The following is a 21846-nucleotide window of genomic DNA, read 5'->3' as shown; positions in this document are numbered from 1 at the left end:
GGGGCAGCAAGATGCTGTTTGGGAAGAAGCCATCGATGGGTAGGGTAGGGTAGGGTAGAAGTTAAAGTCCTTTCGATCTTGTAGTTTCCCTTTCCCCGGGTATGAAAGGGGAGGAGAGAACACTGTGGCAGGACAGCTGGTGGGGGTGCAGGTAGGTATCTGCACCCTCGCCCCCCTTCCTGCTGGTGCATATTTCCAAAATGAGAACTGGAGACACTGGGCCAGGGTGTCACAGTGCAGTGCTTTGCTGTGGTGGGAGGGGGAAGAAAGAGAAGCATCTTTTCCCCGCTTCCCCTTTCAGGAGGAAAAACTGGGACCCTTGATAGTAAAGGGAAGGATGCAAGAAAGCAGCATTTATCTCTCTGGAACCCCTTCACTCTTCTCTCCTAGTCCTCACTGTCGTTCCCCCCTGCCGTCCAATCTAGCTCATACTTTGCTGTCTGCATCACTCTCAACCCCCAAGTGACTCCACTCCCCCTTACTCCAGTCTCACTCCCAGCTCAGAGCCTCCCAACCCTCCTCAGCTCTCTTCAATCCCCTCCCCCCCCGGCGTCCTATCCTCCAGGCCGAGAACCCACCTCTTTCCCATGTGACCTTTCCACAGCTCAGAACCACCTCCCTTAGCTCAGAACTTTTACCCACTCACCACACACGGGATCAGAAACCTTCCCTTCCCTTCCCTTCCCTCCTGCAGTCCATCAGCTTCAGAAAACCCATCCCAGGCTCATCCCCCTGAGCCTACATACACCCCCTATTTCTTTCTGGGGCTTGAAAAGCGGGAGCAGACAGCAGGGAGCATGTGCAGACACCTCCATACTTTGCATCTGAGGGGATAAACAAAAAGAGCCCCCAAAGCAGCTTGCATTTCTCCCTCTGAGACAAAGCCCACTGAAATCAATGGCAAGTCCTTCGTTGACTTCAGTGGGCTTTGGATCTGGCCCTGTTTGCTGAGAATCACCTCGTGACAGCCTGCTGTATTGCAGCCACCAGGGCTTGCAACATTTCCAGGCCCAGCAGGAGTCCCCAATGGCAACAGGTGCTAGGACACCCTGAAGTACATCAGACACGCAAATGCATATTTGTGACATTATTAGCGAGGCTAAGCCCCTACTAAGCTGCACCAGTGCAGCTGCGCCACTGTAGCACTGTACATGAAGACAAGCCCTCCGTTAACTGCATACAGATGGCTGCAGACACGCAGGAGCCAGCGAGACGGGGCAATGCATTTCCCACTTTATGAAGCGGAAACTGGATCTCTCCTCCCAACCAATGTAGGTGCACAGCAGAAGTGATGGGATGGACTGCACTGACTTATGCATCTTGGGCCTGATTCTAAGACCAATCTCAATCCAATCTCCATTTCTTGTGCTTCCAAAATTACTGGTGCAAATAAGCGAGGGCACAGTTACCTATATATGAACCTTCAAGTATCCAACTGAGCCTACAAATCAGGTACTGAGATGATTAAGTGGCATTAATTGCACCTGCAATTATTTGTATCTGCACTATGTGGCTGCTAAAAGGGAGACTGGCTTTTAAAAGTCCATCATATTCTGTCTGTCAGTATATGACTATATCCCGACAGCTACTGATATGCTGGATTTGCCATGGGATAGAGGACTGAAATCTCCCTTACACTGTGCTGGCCCAGCAGTACAGACCATTTTATTTAAGTATCAGAGGGGTAGCTGTGTTAGTCTGGATCTATAAAAGCAGCAAAGAGTCCTGTGGCACCTTATAGACTAACAGACGTATTGGAGCATAAGCTTTCGTGGGTGAATACATGAAATACACGTTGCATCCGATGAAGTGGATATTCACCCACGAAAGCTTATGCTCCAATACATCTGTTAATCTATAAGGTGCCACAGGACTCTGCCATTTTATTTAAGCACTCTGAATGTTACACTTCCAGCAGGTGAGTACTGCTTTAATGCCATTCCCCTTTCTCTGCCTTCTAAAACCTCACCTAGGCATCAGAGTGGCCAGTGCTAAATTAATGCTCATTAAATAATAAAAGCCTGGAGGTTGGTTGGCTATCCTGTCAAGATGCCCACACACAACAGGGCTCAGCCCTAAATATAGTGCAGGATGAGAAAGCCAGCTAGATGTGGCCCTTGGAATGATGTGTGTGCAATAGAGAGGAGAATCACAACACCCATTAATGAAAGTTAAGCACCCCTACCAAATAGAGCATATGAGCTGTTAAGCACTTAAACAAGACATTGGTTTAGTACCTCCCTAAAAACAGTACTTTAAAAGCTTGCAAAGATTTATCTAGCACGACCTCGCCACCAGAAAGGAAGTAATGTGAGTCAAAGGTAGCATGTCAGCAAGTACATCAGCAGTCAGGGAAACGTTGAGAATGACACGAAGGAACAAAGGCTATCAATGCACCTTGCCACACACACCAAAACCACAGTGAAATGACCAGACAGAATCTGCACACAATCCTACTTCAATGCTTCAAGGGAAGTTTTACCTTCCACCTCCAGTCCTTAACATGTAGGAAGGGTGTGGTAAATCCTTCTTGACCCCAGATTTGCCAATTAATTTAATCTCATAAATATGAGCAAGAATCAGGGCTGTTCAGGTGCTGGGAAATACATCCCAGTGACTCATCCCAGCAACCCATAGAATTAAGGCCACATTTACAAATAAACAAATTCTCCCTCCCTGCGCCACCAAGACAAGTGCATTCAACTGCAGTGCATGAGCTGTTCGTCTCTAGGCTGAGGTTCATGGTGATAAGCATTAGGGTTTTCTCCTCTTTAGAATTTGCTTCCATGGGAAATGTCTAAGCCCCAAACTGGCCATGCTTAGTTTATCTGTTTTCAGAGTGCTTGAGTCCTGTCTGGGCGCGGTGTGGCACGTTACAGAGAGTCACATTTGGATGTGGAGTTTGCGGGTTTGGTTTGGACCCACCTCTGTTTGGAGCAACCCAACTGTGTGGTGATCATCAGCTCTGCAGTTCCTGGGCCTTTGCAGAGTAGACATTAGTCTATATTAGAAACCTTTTGAGTTCACAAATGTGATTCTGGACCATCATTTGGGGAGCCATTCGGAGAACATTATGTGAATGCAGCAAAAAGCCAAATAGCACATATATAATTCTAGCAATGTTATAGCAGAAGCAACACCTCTATCTAAAAGAGTAAAGAGCCGCCAATGTCAGATAGTGTCACAGCTATAAACCCATGGACTCCTTTAGTAAAATTCCGGACAGTTTTCCCACTCTGTCAGATCCCAGTCAGCTCATGTAATATTCACTTGACAGTGTGCAGCTAAATACAGGGCTGACATTTGCACCCTAACAGATCAGTTCTGTACTGTTTCCTGGAATGTTCACTTGATAGTATGCAGTTAACTACCAGGTAGATATTTCAATCAGACCCAAACCAAGCTCTCTATCTAGCCTTCAATCTGAAGAACTGTGGAGCCCTCATCTGCTTCTCTAAGATTAAAGAGCTTTCAGTAGCCTCATTTCTCCATGAGTGAGTGGCAGAACAGGATGGTTTCCTATAGAAAATCGTTCACCCTCCCACATGCCCTCCTCTCCTTTGCTTCCTCTCATACCCCGACAACTCCCTGTTCCCAACATCTAGTTTCTACCCTTGAAAATCATTGTGCTCTCCCACACTTCACAGCCTCTCCCTGTCCTTCCTTCCTATCTCTCTCCTTCCTTCCAAGTTAATCACAAGTCACAATCAGAGAACCTAAGATAAAGGCAGGTTTTGTACATACAAACAGGTATATATGTAATCCTGCAGATGCAGTTTAGAAGTCCCAGGTATTTGTGTGCATAAACCTTTCACATTAATGTACATAAACATACTGCAGGAGGTGCACTTGCAAATGTGAATTTTTCCTACAGTCAGATTTTGTGGGTGCCAAATGCAATGCAAAAAGCTGTTCACATGGTCCGACTGGAGGCAGGAAGTATCTGAATTCTCCCCAGAAATAAGATTTTTCCAGCTCAGTTTTGCATCTAGTAGAGATTCAGATGGTCCTGATAAGGATCTAAACTTAAGGGTGCTTATTTATAAAGCAATTCCCAAACATGAAGTTCACATGTCACTAATTGCCTCACTGTATCTATCTGTGAAATTCCTTCACTCTAAAACAACATTTTCATGGAATAGTTCCCAATCTGTGTTTTGAGTTCTCTGATCCATCTTGTCTGCAGTCATATGATCTGGGATTGTATTTGTCTCACTGCTTTTGATCATCTGCAGGACTCTATATTGCTTTGTTTCCTCCTATCATTATTTAATAAAAATGTGGACATAAAAGGCAATGCAAATATTTGTCATGTAAATCAAAGCAGAACAACTCTAGCCAGCCCATGGAGTTTGGTGCAGTCATATACATAGAGTAGGGGCTTGTACACACTACCACTTACCTAGGTAAAACTTATGTCACTTGGGTGTGAATAAGCCATCCCCCTGTGCATCATAAGTTACACCGACCTAAGTGCCGGTGTGGACAGCGCTATGTTGACGGGAGAGCTTCTCCTGCCGACATAGCTACCGCCTCTCATAGAGGTGGGTTTTTATGCCAACGGAGGAGCTCTCTCCTGTCAGCATAGAGCGTCTTCACCAGATGCGCTACAGTGATGCAGCTACAGCGGTGCAGCTATGCTGCTGTAGCGCTTCTAGTGTAGACTATCTCCGGGACTCAAAAGAAAGAGAGGAACACACACAGTCCTCTTGTTGCAATAAAGCAATACATTTAATATAAAGTACACCGTATAGAAAGAAGACGGCAGGGAAAGAACAGCTAAAATCTCCCCTGATTAGTTTCTTGATGAATCCCTGAAGGAGCGTGCAGATTGACCCTCAAATCCTCATGAATTTTTACAGTGCAGTGCTTGGCCTGCAAGCTAATGAGGGGCTACAGACACTGCCTCTGAAGACCACTGAAGCCATAGTAGCTATCTGGTGAGAATCACACCTGAGGGTTTTCTTGGTCAGGAAAAGGAGAAAAAGGGAATTTGAAGAACAGAAATCAAGAGGCAAGAAAGATTAGCGGCAACCTCAGACAAGGGAGAAGAGGAGAACATGGGAGCTCAAATGGTAGTTGTTCTTGCAGTTGATAAACAAGGACAGGGTGGCTCAGTTTGTGGTAGCTTGCAGGTTTGTGGTACCACGTGGAAGAGGCATCACTGCTTTGTAGATCTAAGTGCTTGAATTTCCCTTTCAGCTGCCCATGACTGGGGTACACCATAACAGGCCTCCATTTGCAATTTTTTGAAATGTCTAGTATCCACTGTAAAGTATTAATTGGCATAGTTGTGGCAGCAGTATGGATTCTGCCTTCTCTTTCGCCTTGTCAGGAGTCCATCATTCAGTCCCAGGGAGTGACTCTGAGCTCAAACTGAGCTGAATACGTATCTCACAGATGGAGGATTTGATCCTGCTCCCAGTGAAGTTAATGGGTGAATGATTTCAGGGCTGGAAAGAGCAGGCCACGAGGCTGTGACATTAAACAACACAGGCAAGGAACTCACACGTAAAGGCCAATGCTTCCCTCGGCACAAGAATGCTCCCTGAACTACTGTTAATACATCTTATAAAGCCTCAGTGTATCAAGGTTTTGGATTCATTTAACTGAACTCCTTTGTCTTTATTGTCTTCTAAAATCAACTTCATACCCTTCGAATAGCTTTGGGGTAGGGGAATTGTTGGGAGGCTACTGACCCAAATGATCAAGTAGTATAGGCCCTACATTAAGTGGTTTTGTTTATTTGTGTTAAAATAAAGTAAGGTCATGGGTGGTAGGGTTGTTTACGAAACCTATTACAACTGGACATGATTAATTGCCAACCCAACCACCACAGCACTGGTTTAGTGAATGAGAACAGGCAAGTGAAACTGACCAGGCTATTTTACTCTTTACCAAGTGGAATTATTAAAAAAAAACAAAACAAAAAAACCCATTTGGATTTTAAAAATTTGGCCCTTGTAACCCCAGGTTCTCTCATCAACACAGATGGGGAATATTTTTCACAAATGGGGTCTTTATCTGACAAGGCTCAATCTTTCTCCCCTATAAAACAATTTTCAAAACTCCTTTTGACTTCACTGGGGGCAAGATGGAGCCCACAGCATCCCATTAAACAAAATGAAGGAAGGAGGGTTAATTAGCTGGGTGGTCTAATTATCATAACTTTGCATTACCACACAGGTGACCCATGTTGGATTTCCTGTCCCTCGTCTCCTAGTCTCAGGTCTGGCCAGAGCTAAGAAAGGATCAAGAGCAACATGCTGGAGTCCCACAGTGGGAAGGGTGCGTGTGGGAGGTAAGTGGAGAGCAGGGCTGGTTTTCTATATACCATTAAGGAGCACTGGTTCACAGGTTTTATCCAGGCTTCCTTAGCCAGTAGGGTCACTGGCAAATAATGGTGCCTCACAGGCTAAAGAATGTTGTAAACATGGGAGAAATGTGAGGAGGAGTCTTGATAATGCAGGAACCCCCAGAAAAGGAGCCGAGGGGGTGTGTGTGGAAAATGGTCACTTAAGCAGAGAAATAAAACAAAACGGCATCACTGATGAATACTGCCTGGGCTTCATCATATATTGAATGTAAAACAGCCTTCCCTCCCACCAGCACTGAGCTTGTCAAATTGACTGAAATGTTAAAAGGAAAGTATCATCTTTAGATGATTTTACAAGAGAAAAGAAATCTTCATTTTTGCACCACATCCTCTAGGCTTCAAAGAAATAAAATCTATGATCCTGCCTATCCCTCCACCACAAGAGTAAAGAAAGAAAGCATGAGAAGAAGAAAAAGGACATGGTTAACATCTGGCTCTTGATTCTCTGATGAAGAACAGAGAGATCCCTATTAAAATGGCAAGAGCTGACAATAGCTAGGAATGTGTCCTATTGTGCCTTTGTTCTTTGAAGACAAAAATAATAATAATGCTCTGATGTCATTCTGACATATGAAAGGCTTTTTTTTTGTTAGGGTGGGTGCTGGTGGGGCACCCCTAGAGCTGGGTGGATACAGCAAAAATCTGCTTCAGTATAAAACCAAAAATAATGGGAAATGGCCCATGTCCCTTGCAAAGATGACTGCTTGTGTCTGCTATGGGGCGGTTATGGAGAAAGGCTGCACTGTTGGGATAAACACATGGAACATCAGTGATACAAATACTGGAGCTCGAGTCCACATTTACTGCACAACTAAATCTCCCACTGAAGCCAGTGGGAGTTTTAAATTCAAAATTGGCCCCGTATTTCATATGTGACAGCAGCAGCCCAGTGCAGTGAGATAAGGAAGAGAGAGCCACTCACCCTTACGAAGCTGGCGGGAAACCATCCTTCTTCATCGTCAATCTGACCCCACCACCAGTCCTTGTTGGAAGCATCCAGGACCTTGATAACGTCTCCTGCTTTAAACGCCAACTCCCGGTTGGCCATGGTGACGTGATCCCATACTGCCTCAGCACTTACAATAGAACCACCACTGATCAGCTTTAAAAACAAAACAAGAGACAGTCAGCAAATGCTCTATCCAGGGACCCAAACACATTCACATACACAATGTAAAAACAAAACACTCAGCTAGAATAAACAATCCCCCCATTTACTATCATTGTCATTGCCACCCCCATTTGCATTAAAAATACATTATTTTTTACTTAAATAGACAGAATATCCCATTTCTGAGTTGCTAAGGGCCTGACACTGAGAAGTGCTGAAGGGAACAGAGTTTGCTGGAGCTCAGAATTTCTCAGGATCAGGCCCTACATGAGTAACAAGCAAAGACCTCACCCTACCTCTAAGCCATACCTATGCACACACATGCTGTTCAAGGAACTAAGCTTTCATGTATGCTTTAGTTAGCACAGTATATATCTGGGTGTTCCTAGTTATGGCATCTTGGCAAGGAATTTTAGAAACAGGACAGTCTTTTAAATTTTGCTTGGCAAAGTGATATATTCCCATCTTGATGTGGCTGAGATTTTGCAGACAATTCCAATTAATGGATGACCATGTTGGAAATCTATCTACAGAGCAAGTGCAGCATGGGCATTTGGCAGAGCAAACTTTCCCTGCTCTACCCTACTGATTTGTCTCAAACCAGAGCTGGAGGGAAGAACAGACTCAATAGCCCATTCAACCCTTGGTCTGTTTGCTGAGAGTGCCAATTTAGTGCTGATTGTGGTGATGGGTTTCATGATGCAAACACCTGTCCACTAGAAACTAGATGGAGGCCCCTGAATTCATCTCCCCCAGGCCGCAATGAACATGGAACACTCAATCTCTTTTGAGTTAGGCTATATTCAGATCAGTGACCTAGAGGTGAAAGGTTCTGTTTTCCATTCACAGTTTTATGAGCCATTTAATCCTCCACAAGTCCCTGATTAACATGGAATGAGTCATGTCAGCCCTCCTCCTTGCATGTCTAGATGAGAACAATCCAACAGCAACTGGGATTACCCACTGCTTTTCACAAAGATGCTCACAGTTTTTAACAGGAGAATAAATTGTGCTTATGCTTTGTTCAGTGAACGAACTGTGCACTGAGCGATAAGACTGGATGGGTATACATAGCCTGGTGACCACACCAGGAAGGGACAGCTTTACATGTGCCAGTTACACAGCTTCTTCTCAGATCACCTCCTCAAACCTTGCTCTTTAATGCTGTAGCTTGAGATGTATTAGATGTGGTTGATATGGGCTCAGTTCAAATCAGTATTTCATCTCAGGAAGCAAAAGACCCAACTCTGCAGCCATTAGGGACTTTCCATATGGCAAGAACTTAACAGCCACAGACATCCACTCAATTTACGTTAACAATGCAAGACACACAAAAGAACAGGACATGGAGGCTACATGAAAGCTGTTAGAGGAATCTGACTCCTCTTCTAGAAGTTCAGCCAGTAAAGAAATGTCTGATCAAAAATTTGGCTGCACAGAAGGAACTTGCAGTAAATCTTTCACCACTATTGCACAGGTTCTGAGTGTATAAGAAGACCCAGATCCCCATGAGTAGATTTGCAGGACTTTTTTTACCCATTCCTTGAGCTGACCTTCCTCTAAGAAGTCAAACTTTATAGGTTTGTGAAGAATATTTGTGGGCTTTCAACTCTTCAGGTAGCAGAATCAGTTGTGCATAGAAAACAAAATCTAGGTCAAGCTTGATACTTAATGCTTTTCATCGTCAAAGCACACTACAAGCACTGACTATTCTCCCCATCTGCATTAGGTAAGGTAAGATTAGTTACACTCATTTTACAAATGAGTAAACTGAAGGAGCGGGAGTTATATGACATCCCCAAGGCCACAGAAGGAGTCAGTTTCAGAGACAAGATCTGAACTCAGGAGTCCCTGGCTCCATGACCTGTGCCCAGGCGCCTTGACTGCGCCTCTGCCTTTTTCATAAAGCCAGTAGGTTGCTTATATTTGCAAGTTTTCCCAGTGATATTGTCAGGTTCCAACATTTTCCAAAGGACATCCAAATTTGGTGGACCAGTAGCCTGAAACACATTAATACACTAACAAAAGTGACAATTTACTTGTCCTCAAGTCAATAGACAAGTGAAGCAAAAATATTCTTTCCACAAATTTCTGTTTTACGGCCCTTTCTAGAACTCTCTGTAAATTCATCAAAAACCAACTCCTTACAATCGCACGCTGCAGAGACAGAGAATGCACTAGGGCCGAGTTTGATACGGAGACCTATTTAACAAGAAGCCCTTAATGGACTAGCACTGAACATAATCTACCCATGTAGAAGGCACCTGGATGTGTATTTAACTTCCATACAGATATCACAGCATGGGCATTTGGTGCAGAGCTCCTTCTGCAAGGTCCAGGTCCAACTGAACTTAATGGGAGTTGAAGGCACTTCATACTGCACAGTATGAACACTGGGCTCTGAATTAGCATTATGGTAGTTAGGCAAGAATTAGTCTGGAAAAATGATGAACGACCCATGGGTCTAGGCTCTTTACAGCACCCTTATTACAGGACATGCGTTTGAGAAGCTTCTGAGATGGGTACAGCCAGGCAAATAATTGTCAGATCATTTATTTGATGAATTTCTTTATATTTTCCTTAATTACCCAAAGAATGTTTTAAAACATTATTTGCACAATTGAAATGCTGGGCTGATAATTCAACCAAACTATTTGCAAATAATGTATTGGATAAATTACGCAATGTATTTCAAATAAACAATTTGTCTATCTCTGGAGAGGGGATAGGTTCTATTACAGGACTTCCTTATAACAACCCCTGGCATTTTTCTAACATAACAGAAGATCCCTAAGGCCCTCACAAACACAAATCAGTTAAGTCTCCAATAAGCCCTATGATAAATCAAAAAGGAGAATTAGCTTTCTTTGTATATGAGGAAACCAAGACATAGAGAAATTTAAGTGACTTGACCAATGTCACACAACAAGTTAGGGCTAGCGCTCGGAATGGAATCTAGATCTCCTAACTACCCACTCCATGTTTTAGCCACATCCCATCTTTATGTACGTTTGTTGTTTCCATTAAATTTTTCATGTCTAATTAAGTGTGGACAGTCTCTCTTCAGGACACACTACATAGGCAGTGTTGTGTATTTTAATTCATAGCTTTTATGTTAAGTTAACACCTTAAGAGAAGTAAAACCCTACCAGTTTAGTAGTGTGGTAATGGACCATATTGAATACTAGTTTCAAGAGGGTCCAGGAACGGGCTATTGTACAAGGGCTTAATCCCCTTCACTACCACCCACCCGCTCCCCTCTACCACCTCCACATATGCTATTCCTGGGCAACTGGATCCACACACACCAAATATTCCTTAGACCAAACTTCATAGTGGTTTTTATTTTAGATTTGTTACTGTGCTGGCAGAATAGAGTAACCTGAGCCTGACACACACAATTTGAATCCTAAGAACTACACCATGGTCAGCGATGGTAGGCGACAGAGACCTTCTGTTGGCCAGGTAAGGAGGGCTGTTTGCCGGACATTTCCCTTCCTTTGTCACTGTGAGCACATGAAAGAATTTTTCACTTGATATCGGAGCCCAAATGACTCTGAAAGGCATTTGTTGATACAAGAGGGGTAAAGAAAGCCTAAATTCCTTCACTTTCACTCTTCAGTGCCACAGGATGGAAAAAAGCCACAGGTTGCTTTACCAGCGCTTCCTTCCTGCCCTCAGTCTGAGACATGAGCAAAGGAATGGTGACATTGGAATGGTGGAATTTGACAGAAATCTAGCGAGGGCAACTGTGCCTTCTAGAACACAAATAAGGTGTGATCTAAAACAAAAAGGATGGAGGCAGGATAGCAGGATTCAAGCTCCAGCCATCACATATGATGCACCCATTGAAAAAAATGCCACAACCTAGAAGCAAAAGTCTAATTCTCTCTCTGGTTCATGTTGTGAGACATTGGGCTGCACCTGTAAGGTAGCTGACTAGTACAAGGCAGGGTTATAGAGATGGGGCTTGACATCTGCAGCAGCAGCAACAGACAATGAACTAGAGACAGGTTAGAACCAAATATGATAAAATCTAGGGAAATTCAGATCAAGAGCCAAACACACCAGAAAGCTCCTAACTCTATAGTGAGCTAAATCAAAACCTGATTTGGACATGCCTAACCCACGAGGCATTTCAAACCCAGATACTAACTTTCTGGCTTATCCCCATCTCTACATGGACACCTTAGGTTTTCAATTCAGCCATCACTCATGACAGTAGAGATGGCCTACTAGTCAGTATAAAAGCACCAACCCAGATATTATAATGATGGCTGTAATATAAATAGCTGGATAAATATAGACAAAAAGATAGCACCGTGGCCAAAAATGCAAACTAAATCCATCAAAACTGTTCAGAAGTTAAAAAACTTAAATAAGCTTTCTCTCTTTCTAATCCCACATGCATCTCACATCCTGGCTTCAATATACTTGAAACCACATAAGCAAGGCTGTTCTCATGTAGCACATCAAACCAAGCCAATGGTGGGAAGTATCAGAAGTCTCATGAGAAAGTTTGATCTCACCAGATTTTCAGCCCAAGAAGGGTTGGGTGAGTTTATAATGGCAGCTGAACTTTGAAACTTATCTTTCCAACAGGAGATGGAGCTTGAATAAAACCTTCGGCGCAAACAGGTGCTGGGGAAGTGGAATCTGGACTCATACGTTATGGCACAGGCCCAATGCTTTCTCCAGCTTCTTAAAGTTCACTCATCGCTACACAACATCATCAGTGTGCAACAGAGGCAAACTATGGAGGTAAAAAGAAAAGGAGTACTTGTGACACCTTAGAGACTAACAAATTTATTAGAGCATCCGATGAAGTGAGCTGTAGCTCACGAAAGCTTATGCTCTAATAAATTTGTTAGTCTCTAAGGTGCCACAAGCACTCCTTTTCTTTTTGCGAATACAGACTAACACGGCTGCTACTCTGAAACCTGTCACTATGGAGGTAGGTACTTTTCTAGCTAGGAAAACACAGCAGATGATAATTTGCTTTTGTTTCTGAGGCACAATGAATTCTGCATGCATTGTAGACCAAAATCTTAGGTCCCATTAAAACCAGTTCTACCTCTCAGCTACTTGTGTTGAACTGAAGAGCCCAAAAGCACAGAAGTCACTTGGTGTAAATGACTTCTTCCCCTGAGTGATCTCTCTTTGCAATAACAGCAGAAGGCAAAGGCCTTAGAGCAGAATTCATTTCTTACTAGTATCCGTTTCTTATTAGAAGCTTTGGGTTTAATTTTTACTGTTTAATTTTCACTATGCTTCAGGGCATAAACCAGCCACTAGCTGCCTGGGAAACAAATTAGGAAACAAATTTGTTAGGAAACAAATTCCCCTGTGGCCAGGTTATAGGTGGTCAGATACCACAGAGGCATTCAGATATCATGGTAATGGGCATGGAATAAGAATAAGAATCTGACTAGAACAGAAAGATTGTCCATTTCAGGCTCATTCCATTTTCCTATCAAGCAACTGGTATTGGCTACTGCCAGAAACAGAATTCTGGATTAGATAAACCACTGGTCTGATCCAGTCTGTCCATTCCTGTGTGACATTTTCATAAAGGAAAGGAAAGGAAAGCTTCCCTACTAACACCCACAACTGACCTGTTTCTGGAAAACATACTAATAGTACGTGGTGTCTCAACATTATCATTATAACAACACTCCACAGCTTGTATAGAACCTTCCATTGCAGGATCCCAAAGCACTGTCTAAATGCATAGTAATTCAGAATGGCAATACCCCTCTGTGATAAATGAAAACTGTTATCCCCATTTCACTGGTGGGGAACTGACTCAGCATAAAGAAGTTAACAATTTCCCCATGGACACACAAAGTCAGTGGCAGAGCTGCAAACAGAAGCCAAGAACCCTGACTCCCAACTCCAGACAAAACTGCCTCGCCTTACGGGTCAACACTGGGGCCTCATGTACTGAGGACTTGCTGTCAAGCAAGACAGTGCTTTACTTTTACATAAACTAAGAAACGAAAAACCCTCTCAGATCCCATCTGGACCATCTCCCAGTAATCAATTCAGGACTGTTTCCTATGGGACATTTTCTAGCATTTTGTCCAATCTGTCCCAAGCAAGTAATAGGGCTTCCCCCCTTCACTGTGGGATCTTATGCCCCAGGCTTATTGATCCCATTGTGTGGCTGCTTTTCCTGATATTCAGCCTACTTTGCCTAGCATTACTTTTTATCCCATTCCCCTAGATTGAGAGACGTTGTGAGTAAACCTGCGAACATGTGACCAAAATGGTGAATGGGAGAAGGAGCGAGTTAGGGAGCAAATGAGCAGGTGAGGAAGTGTAAGTGCAAAGAGCAACCTGTGGTCCAGCTCCTATTGCTTTAGGGCACCATCTAACTCTCACAGAGATCAATGGGAGCCCAGTGACTTTAGACTGAGGGTCTTTGATGCAGGGATCACACACAATGAATGCAAAAGTAGATGGGGCCCCTGCTGGCAGATTAAACCCTCTGCAGTCTCTGGACGCGCCTGCTGATAGAATGACAGGTTGCATATGGTGATGATGTAATGTTAACCAGTCCAACAATCTTTTTCATGGGGTTGCCCACAACTCCCCTGACTTACACAGGAACTCAAGCTGTTAGTATTGCAGTAGAACCTAGAACTCGTCAATCAATCACATCCCCACAAGTGCTAGGTGCTGTCCACCCAAACAGTTTGAGACAGTTCCGCCCCCGGACTGTCCCAGTCTAAAAATAGCCAGACAGATCAAGGGTTCAAGGGGAAGCAGAGGAAGAGGGGTGGAGAGGGCCAAGATCATAATACACGGATTGGTGGCTGAGCCAGGAATAGACCCACATTTCTTGACTGCCCTTTCAACAGGACCACACTGCCTCTCACTGTTCTTGTGTAGTTTCCTCCCTGATCCATTCTGATCTAATCTTCAGGACACAACAGAGTCTTCAAAAATAGACATTTCATTAGGTTAAGGAGGCTGTCAAAAAACAATACACCAAAAAAAAGCAGTCTTAAAAGCGATAGCAAAAACACTATTCAAGGTGCTAACAGTTACACTGATCTCCCAACAATATCAGCATGTGCCAGCTAAGAGTTTGTGGAGATGGCATGGCAAGGCTGTTATAAGTTGTAGGCTTTTTGTGGTACAGAATTGTAAAACCATGACTGAACTCACCTAGCTAGGATTATAATGACTAGCGCTATAATGCCCACTCGGCAAGCAAACCCACTTTCTTTCTTTTTATTAGAGCTCTCTGAAGACCACCACCAAAGGGGAGAGACTGTCACCAAAGCCAAGGGAAAAGCCTCCAAGAAAAATAAAAGGAACTCAAATGTGGTAGGTGGCTCTGGGCTCTGCCTGTTCCCTATGTCCAGGGCTTGGTGTTGCTGCTCTTGGATAAAATAACTGCCTCCACCAAGATAAACACAGAAATACAGGTAAGCAAAGAAGGAATATTAGTCACACCATCCTAAGAGCGAGATGTATTATATGATGGAATCTTCTCCCAGCCCCATCACTTGACCAATTTAAAACTGGACTAAAGAACATACTATAAGGAACCATCCTATATGGTCATAGGAAGGGGAGGTTTATGGAAGAGACGAGCCCCTAGGACTTCCTCTGATGATACAGATTCCATACATCTTGTCCATCCTAAGCATAGCAGGTTGGATCTATACTTATTGCTATTTGAATCTATATCTAGCTATTGTACACGTACCCAGCATCTGTTGATAGAAATGGAGGCAGGATCAGGCACCTAGGTTTTTTGAATATACCCAACTACAGTATTCTCTGGGACGCTAGGTTTCCAAGCTTTTCCAAACAGACTAGAGTTTAAAACTTCTGGTCAAGAGCTGGCAGCACCTCTACAAAGGGACCTTGCTCCAACTCTGCTTTGTAGATGTAGCGACTGGCAGAAGGACATGGGAAATGTGTGAACCTCACACCGAGTTTTCCTTTATTCTGTGATTTACAGTGAGGGGCTCATGTCTGTTCCTTCCCAGCAACTGCCCTTCCCTGCTTAGTTCCAACTGAACAACTTCATATAAAGCTATTTCTAAATCCCCAGTGGAGCAGCCACGCGTGAAGCACACATTTTAGTTGGTAAGATCAGCCACTGCAGCAAAGCACTCTTGAGCATTTGCTGCCACAATTGGATTGGCACTAATTGGTGGTCTCAAAAGAGAAGCCAAGGATTGGCTGTGCCTTGGAGACCAAAACACATATTCCAAAGCAATGCAGGAGAAATCCTTTCAGGTTGGTCTCTCCAGAGCAGGGTGGGGATGCACTGATGGGGAAGCACACCCAATTGTTAGGGCTTCAGTCCCCAGAGCTTTCAATCCAGAACCTGTCACCAGCACTCACTTCACTTACAGAAAATAATTCAAATAAAGACTCTGAGAAATTACAAAAAAAAAAAAAAATTCACCAAAGAGTGCTGCCATCTTAAAGCCATGACACCCTTATTCAAGAGAAAGTATAGCACGAAGAGGCAGTTGTGCACCCTCACCCTTATGGAAAAGCCCTATAAAATTTAACAGGGATCAAACAAATAAGGCTCTCTAGAATTTATTCTAAACACCTACAGAATTTCTGAGAGAATGGTCTCCTGACTCGAGGTAAATTGAACAATTCTATAGAAAGGATATAATTGTCCATTAGGCCTTTTACCTGTGTACCAGTGCAGTTATACAGATATAGTTATAGCCGTATAACCTCCAGGTGGACATTTATTCTGGTATAAAAGTGGCTTTTTTTGCTTTAGGTTAAATTCCCAGCGACATAAGCTAAACTACAAAAAAAAAAAAAGTCCAGAATGAGAGTGCCCACTCAGAGGGGTACACTGGTATAGCCTTACTGGTTTAAATTCACACTTTTGGTTATACCAAAAAAATCTTTTTTGTGCAGACAAGGCCAAACATTCTCTAGGATGGTGCAAAGGTGCTCTGGAATGGCTATACTTTTCTATTACATTCTATGGAGCTTTTCTATAAGGGCAGTATCTGAAAGTCAGAAATTCTTTAACAAAAAAACAAACAAACCATACAGGCTGCTGGCATTCATGAAGGAGAAATCATTACTCACAGTAAATCCAACACACTCAGAAACAAAAGCGATCCTGTTAGAAACTCCCAGCCAAATGAGGATACCATAGTTTGATTCATACGTTTCTATGAGAAAGATATCCCCCACTCCCTTGTTGGATAGCCCTCTGGCATTTTAATTGCATTGTTCCCTCACGTCTAGTAACATTTACAACACAGATTGATGGGATTGTTAATCATGAGGCCATTTGTTGCAATAACAATGCCGTCATCTCAAAGGCTTCCCATGGAGAGCATTTATAACTCTGCGGCGGTATAGTCATACATCTCCATCACCAAAACCATCTATACAGCACAATCACCAGACTGACTCGACGGGAGGCTCACCTGAGCTCTGCGTACCACTGAAACCACAGCCAATGTGTTTCAGTCTGACATTTTTCTGGTCTTAATGATGAGGATATATTAGGAGCATATAAGAAAATGTTGCCCAAGCCAATCACTATGTAATTCAGCTCTTGTATAATTTTCCCATAATCCCTTGATTTATTTATTTATTTATTTTTAAACCTCTCAGCAGAAATGATAGAAACTGAATAAAGCTAAATCATTCATGACTCTGATGGGAGGGTATTTCCACTTGATTTGCTTATTCTCCAAAGAGGTGCAATCACACAAAGGTTAAGCATGAGGCAGAAAAATTCCCTTTTTGCATTCAAGCCCTTTGATGAATTTGACTAATGGATAGATTTCAGCTCAACGGGCCTGATTGGCATAACGGGGCCTCTGATATCCTCATGTTGCTCAGTTACTAGTGCATTTGCCTGGAGGCTTTATATAGCAAGGAGTCAGTATAGACTTGAGGGTTAATTTAGAGCGAGTAACTTTCTTCTTTGTTGACTTGGTTTTCTTGACGATATAGCCTGACACCAGAGAAATTAACTACTTTCATACTTTTTACATTAGTAGACTCAGGGGTCCAGTACTGCTTACTCTCATCTTGATGAGTCCATGTAGCTCTCATTAATACTAAGGGCAGCAACACAGAGATATATAAACACTTGGAGAGGAGAAAATGCATTAAAAGTCAAAGCAGTAATAAAGTAAAAAGAGCTGGCATTGAGACCGAGTTACCCCCATACAACATTGACAATCTGGGTTTTAACTGGCTCTGGAGTATTGACAAATACTCTACTTCAACATGTTGCCATAATTGCTTTTCCGTCCCTTTTATGCACTGGGTACATTAAGATTCCTCTCCTTGGTGACATAGCTACTTGCACATAGAGTAATTACAAGTAGCTACAAAACATAACCTTTTCCCATGGGTGAATTACCTTGTGAAATTCTGGAGTTCAAAGCTGGAACTGCTCAATGAATGGCACCATCTTTCTCCAAAAGGGGTCAGCCCAGACACCCAACACCAGTTCTGATTCAGTAAAGCATTACTCCCAGGTTTCTGAACAAAGACTGGGATTACCCACATGCTTAAAGTTAAGTATGCTGAAGTGCTTGGATGAATCAGAGCCTTACTGAGAAACATTCCTGTAAATATACGGCCAAAGGGTGCCTAGATTTATGCCCAGTTTAATCTTATTGACTTCTCTGAGGCTGCATGGGGGGCATAGTCGGTGGAGGGGGTAAGTCAGCATGGAAATTGGTCCAGTATTATTAAAATTATAAAAATTAAATATTTAAATGTTAATAAAATGTCACTCCAGTCTTTGTAAGCTCCCTTGCCCACTGCAGTAATGAAATGCTGTTATAGATAACATCAGAGGCATCAGGTATTGACCATCACAGGATACTGGACTAGATGGATAAATGGTTTGATCAGGAATGACAAACCTTCGTTCATGTAATGTTTCACTCCAAGACTCATCCTTCCCTGAAAATGGAAAGGAATAGGAGTCTCCCCTAGGGATCTGGCTGGCTGAATGGGTCTCATAATTATAAAAAGAAACTGATTTGAGCAATGGAGCAGTTTCTGTTGGAGGGGAAGAGTCCATCGTAATTGCTCCGAGGATGGAGGGATTAGTACTCGATTTACTGGTTATTTATTTCACCTATTACTGTGAACTGGGATCTTCATATAAAAATTAAAAAGGCAAATGATGTAAACTACTCATAATGAGTTGGATTATTCAACACCGCCACTCACAATGGTAAGGCAACAGCAAGTAGAGAATACATTTCTTCCTGATCCAAACCCCCTAGACCTCTATTACTGGAGCTAAACAAGAATCTTCATTAGTTGTCAGCAGTATAGTATGTATGACACACAGCTAAGCAGCTTTGATTCCATCCTGTACTGGGCGACACTGGGAGACACACACACTAGCCAGTACAGCAGTCACATAAATCAACAGTTGCTGTCACCAAATAAACTGTAGCAACTCAGTTATCTGGAATACAATTTTATAAATAAAATAAAAGGAAGTAAACAAATGAAACCAGAAGAAAATAAACTCCCTGTGCTATCAAAGCTGCCAACCTTGGCAGGGTCTTGAAGATCACGAAGGGGAGTGAATTCCAAAGACAGAGCCTCAGCTGGAAAAGCCCAGCCACCATTCCTGAATAGTTCAGTCCCAGGAACTGACAGCAAGAGCCCCCCAGATGACATTAATTGCTACCATGTTTTTCAAACAGAGCTTTATAATGAAGCAAAGAGGCACAGATTATATTAAAGGTATATTAAAGAACAGTATAGGTCTGGATTTAATACTACACAATTCCTGCACGTTAGTTTCACACTGAGGATAAAATAAAAAATGTTTGAAAATATTGATATTTTTCATGCAGTGATAGGGCTGGGAGTTCATGAGCAGTGACTGTAATTAGCACAACTCACAGTTCTGGACAGATAAAAGTTCAGATGAATGAATTACACTGAGACACCTTATCCACTGCTCTGATCTCTTGATTTCTTAGGATAAGTCACTCTGCAGTTTTCCTCTAAAAGTCAGGTGGTAGCTCATTTGGAGATCGAGCACGAGGACGACAGTGCCATTTCATGATTGCTTCGCAGCCCCTGAACCTACTTAGGAGGTGGCCGCCTATAGTTTAATTAGATGTAACCCTGGAGGTACTGATAGGCTTAGGTAAGGATATATTCCTCCACAAGCCACCCCTGGTTTTTGATGACTTTGCAGGGTCTATAATAGACCCTAGCCAGCCCAATGGAAAGCAGAGCCTGTCATGCTGTCCCTTTCCAGGCGCAGAAACACCCAGCGAAAATTTCATCACTGCCTCCCCAGCAGCAAAAGAGCAAGACAAATGCCCAGTAAAAAAGTGGCTAGATTCAGGATTAAGCCACCAAATTCCAATCCTTCCAACTAATATTCAGGGGTGTTTGGATCCTGGCCCATCACTACTCAGTGTAATGGCACCTGGGCCCCAAACTCTATGGAAGACTTAGCACAACATAAGCTAAGCCTATAACAGACTGTAGAGAAAACACATGGGCAACATGCCTCAGAGAGTCACCACCCCGAGCACACAACGAATAAAACAACCCATCACTCATATAGCAGACAGAATACAAATCTTCATAACGACTAGATGTTGTGTTTACATAGCCCCTTTCATTCGTTTCAGCTCCCAGGGGAGCAAAGAGGCAGGACTTAGAGGCAATTATATAAAGGAGATTCTCCACTGCTGGAGGAATCCAGAGGCTGCTGGAACAGACTCTGATTTTTTTCTGACTCTCCAGCTTCCAAACTGACTACACACAGTCTGTGCTGCCTAGCATCATCACCTAGAGCACCTCCTATGTCCTGGCCTGGATTAAGCAGTCATGGAATAGACTGCTAACTACACTACATCATCCAGAAGGATCCAAAAGCACCTTCCATACTATGAGGCAGTCCTACTATGGCCAGCACTCTGACAGTGCAATATAATTCATGCCCACTTTAAAGCTCCTTTAAAATGCAAGAGTTATAAACTATCCAGACTGTAATGACCTGAGTAAAGAGGGGCTAGAGTTTTGGTGTTGGAAATCCCCAATGCCCACTGATCATATGCATGCTGGGCCTTACAGCTACGAATGAGCTGGATCCTGTTCCAGTTGAAGAACCCACCAAAGTTCCCATTGACCTTAAAGATGCAAGGACAGTCCCTATAAATGGAATGAAATTCACTCTCCAAAGAAAGCTAAAACTCTACAAAGCTCCCATGGAACCTTATCACGTTCCTTGCAGCTGCTCCCTGGGCACCTCGGCTCAACAATGCTCACGATTGTCAAGCCAAGTTTCACCTCAACACAAGGATAGCAAACGAAGCGAAGCCCGGTTTCACTTTTACAGTTCGAGAACCTAATTTAACAGGCCAGATGCTTAGCTGGCATAAATCAGTAGAGCTCCATTGATTTCAGTGGAGACATGCCAAATGATGCTAGTTCAGATTCTGACCCGACATTCTGCATTCCACCTGATTCTTTCTGCATTTTCACAGTTTTCCCTACTGAATGAATGGGCAACCCGGCGCCTACAATGTTGTCTTATCAGTAAGGTCATGAATGACAATAGTTAAAGGTATTTAACTCTCTCACAGATTGCAATCAATGCACATAAGTCTGTTGCATGGAATGGCTAGATCACTAATGGCATACGTAGCCTTTCACTTCGAAGCTGATCTTTCCAATCCAGACTGGGTTACTAATGACTGAAAGTAACAGTCTGATGGCTGTTCAGTGACCTGTGGAAAAGGGATTCCTTCGTCTCTGTCTGTTTCCTAGAGGAAACATGCTCATCTCACACAAAAAAAACACAGTCACACTTGGCTCTAATTGGCCCCCATGTTTGCTGTCTCAGTAGAGAGGCCAATGATTGAATAGGCCATGGAGGCAGAACCTCACAGCCTAGAGGTGTCCCCTCCCAGGTTAGCAGTCAGCATGTTTGCAGTGGGAGAATGCAAGGAAGGCTTACATCGCCAGTGCCCATCCTTTACCAGTCTTATGGATAAAAAGCAAACTTTAGCTTCCAGGGTGTCCATCCAGCCCCTTTTGCCAACACTAAATTCACTCAAACACCCAAATATTAATAATTGTTTATACAACAATCAAAACTACTTAATTTGTTGCAGGAAAATCACAGCTGTACATGTACACAGATTAAGAGTCATACATTTCTGCACAGGTTTTCAATAGGATGCTGAGCTTGGGTAACAGCCACTCATCCCTAGGAAGAGTGGTGACAAAACCCATATGACTCTGTGATGGTCACCATCTTGGCCAACACCAAGACTGAACCAGAGACCTCCAGAATTAAATCCCTGAGTGTCTACAGCTAAAAAGCCAGGCTAGCTCAGTG

At 43.1% G+C, this 21846-nt stretch overlaps 1 protein-coding gene across 16 annotated transcripts in view; it reads right to left on the bottom strand.

Moving 5' to 3' along the window:
• Positions 1-21846, bottom strand: part of ARHGEF9 (Cdc42 guanine nucleotide exchange factor 9) — a 314624-nt gene that overhangs the window by 82159 nt on the left and 210619 nt on the right. For all 16 annotated transcript variants that reach the window (XM_038416958.1, XM_043492310.1, XM_043492311.1 and 13 more), the window contains one exon: positions 7299-7478. In XM_038416958.1, coding sequence (XP_038272886.1) covers positions 7299-7478 — 180 coding nt within the window. The remainder of the gene's footprint in view (positions 1-7298; positions 7479-21846) is intronic.

The sequence above is a fragment of the Dermochelys coriacea genome, chromosome 9 (assembly GCF_009764565.3).
Source record: "Dermochelys coriacea isolate rDerCor1 chromosome 9, rDerCor1.pri.v4, whole genome shotgun sequence".
Taxonomy (NCBI): Eukaryota; Metazoa; Chordata; order Testudines; family Dermochelyidae; genus Dermochelys; species Dermochelys coriacea.
The sequence above is the reverse complement of the archived record's forward strand: the minus strand, read 5'-3'. Positions and strand labels throughout refer to the sequence as shown.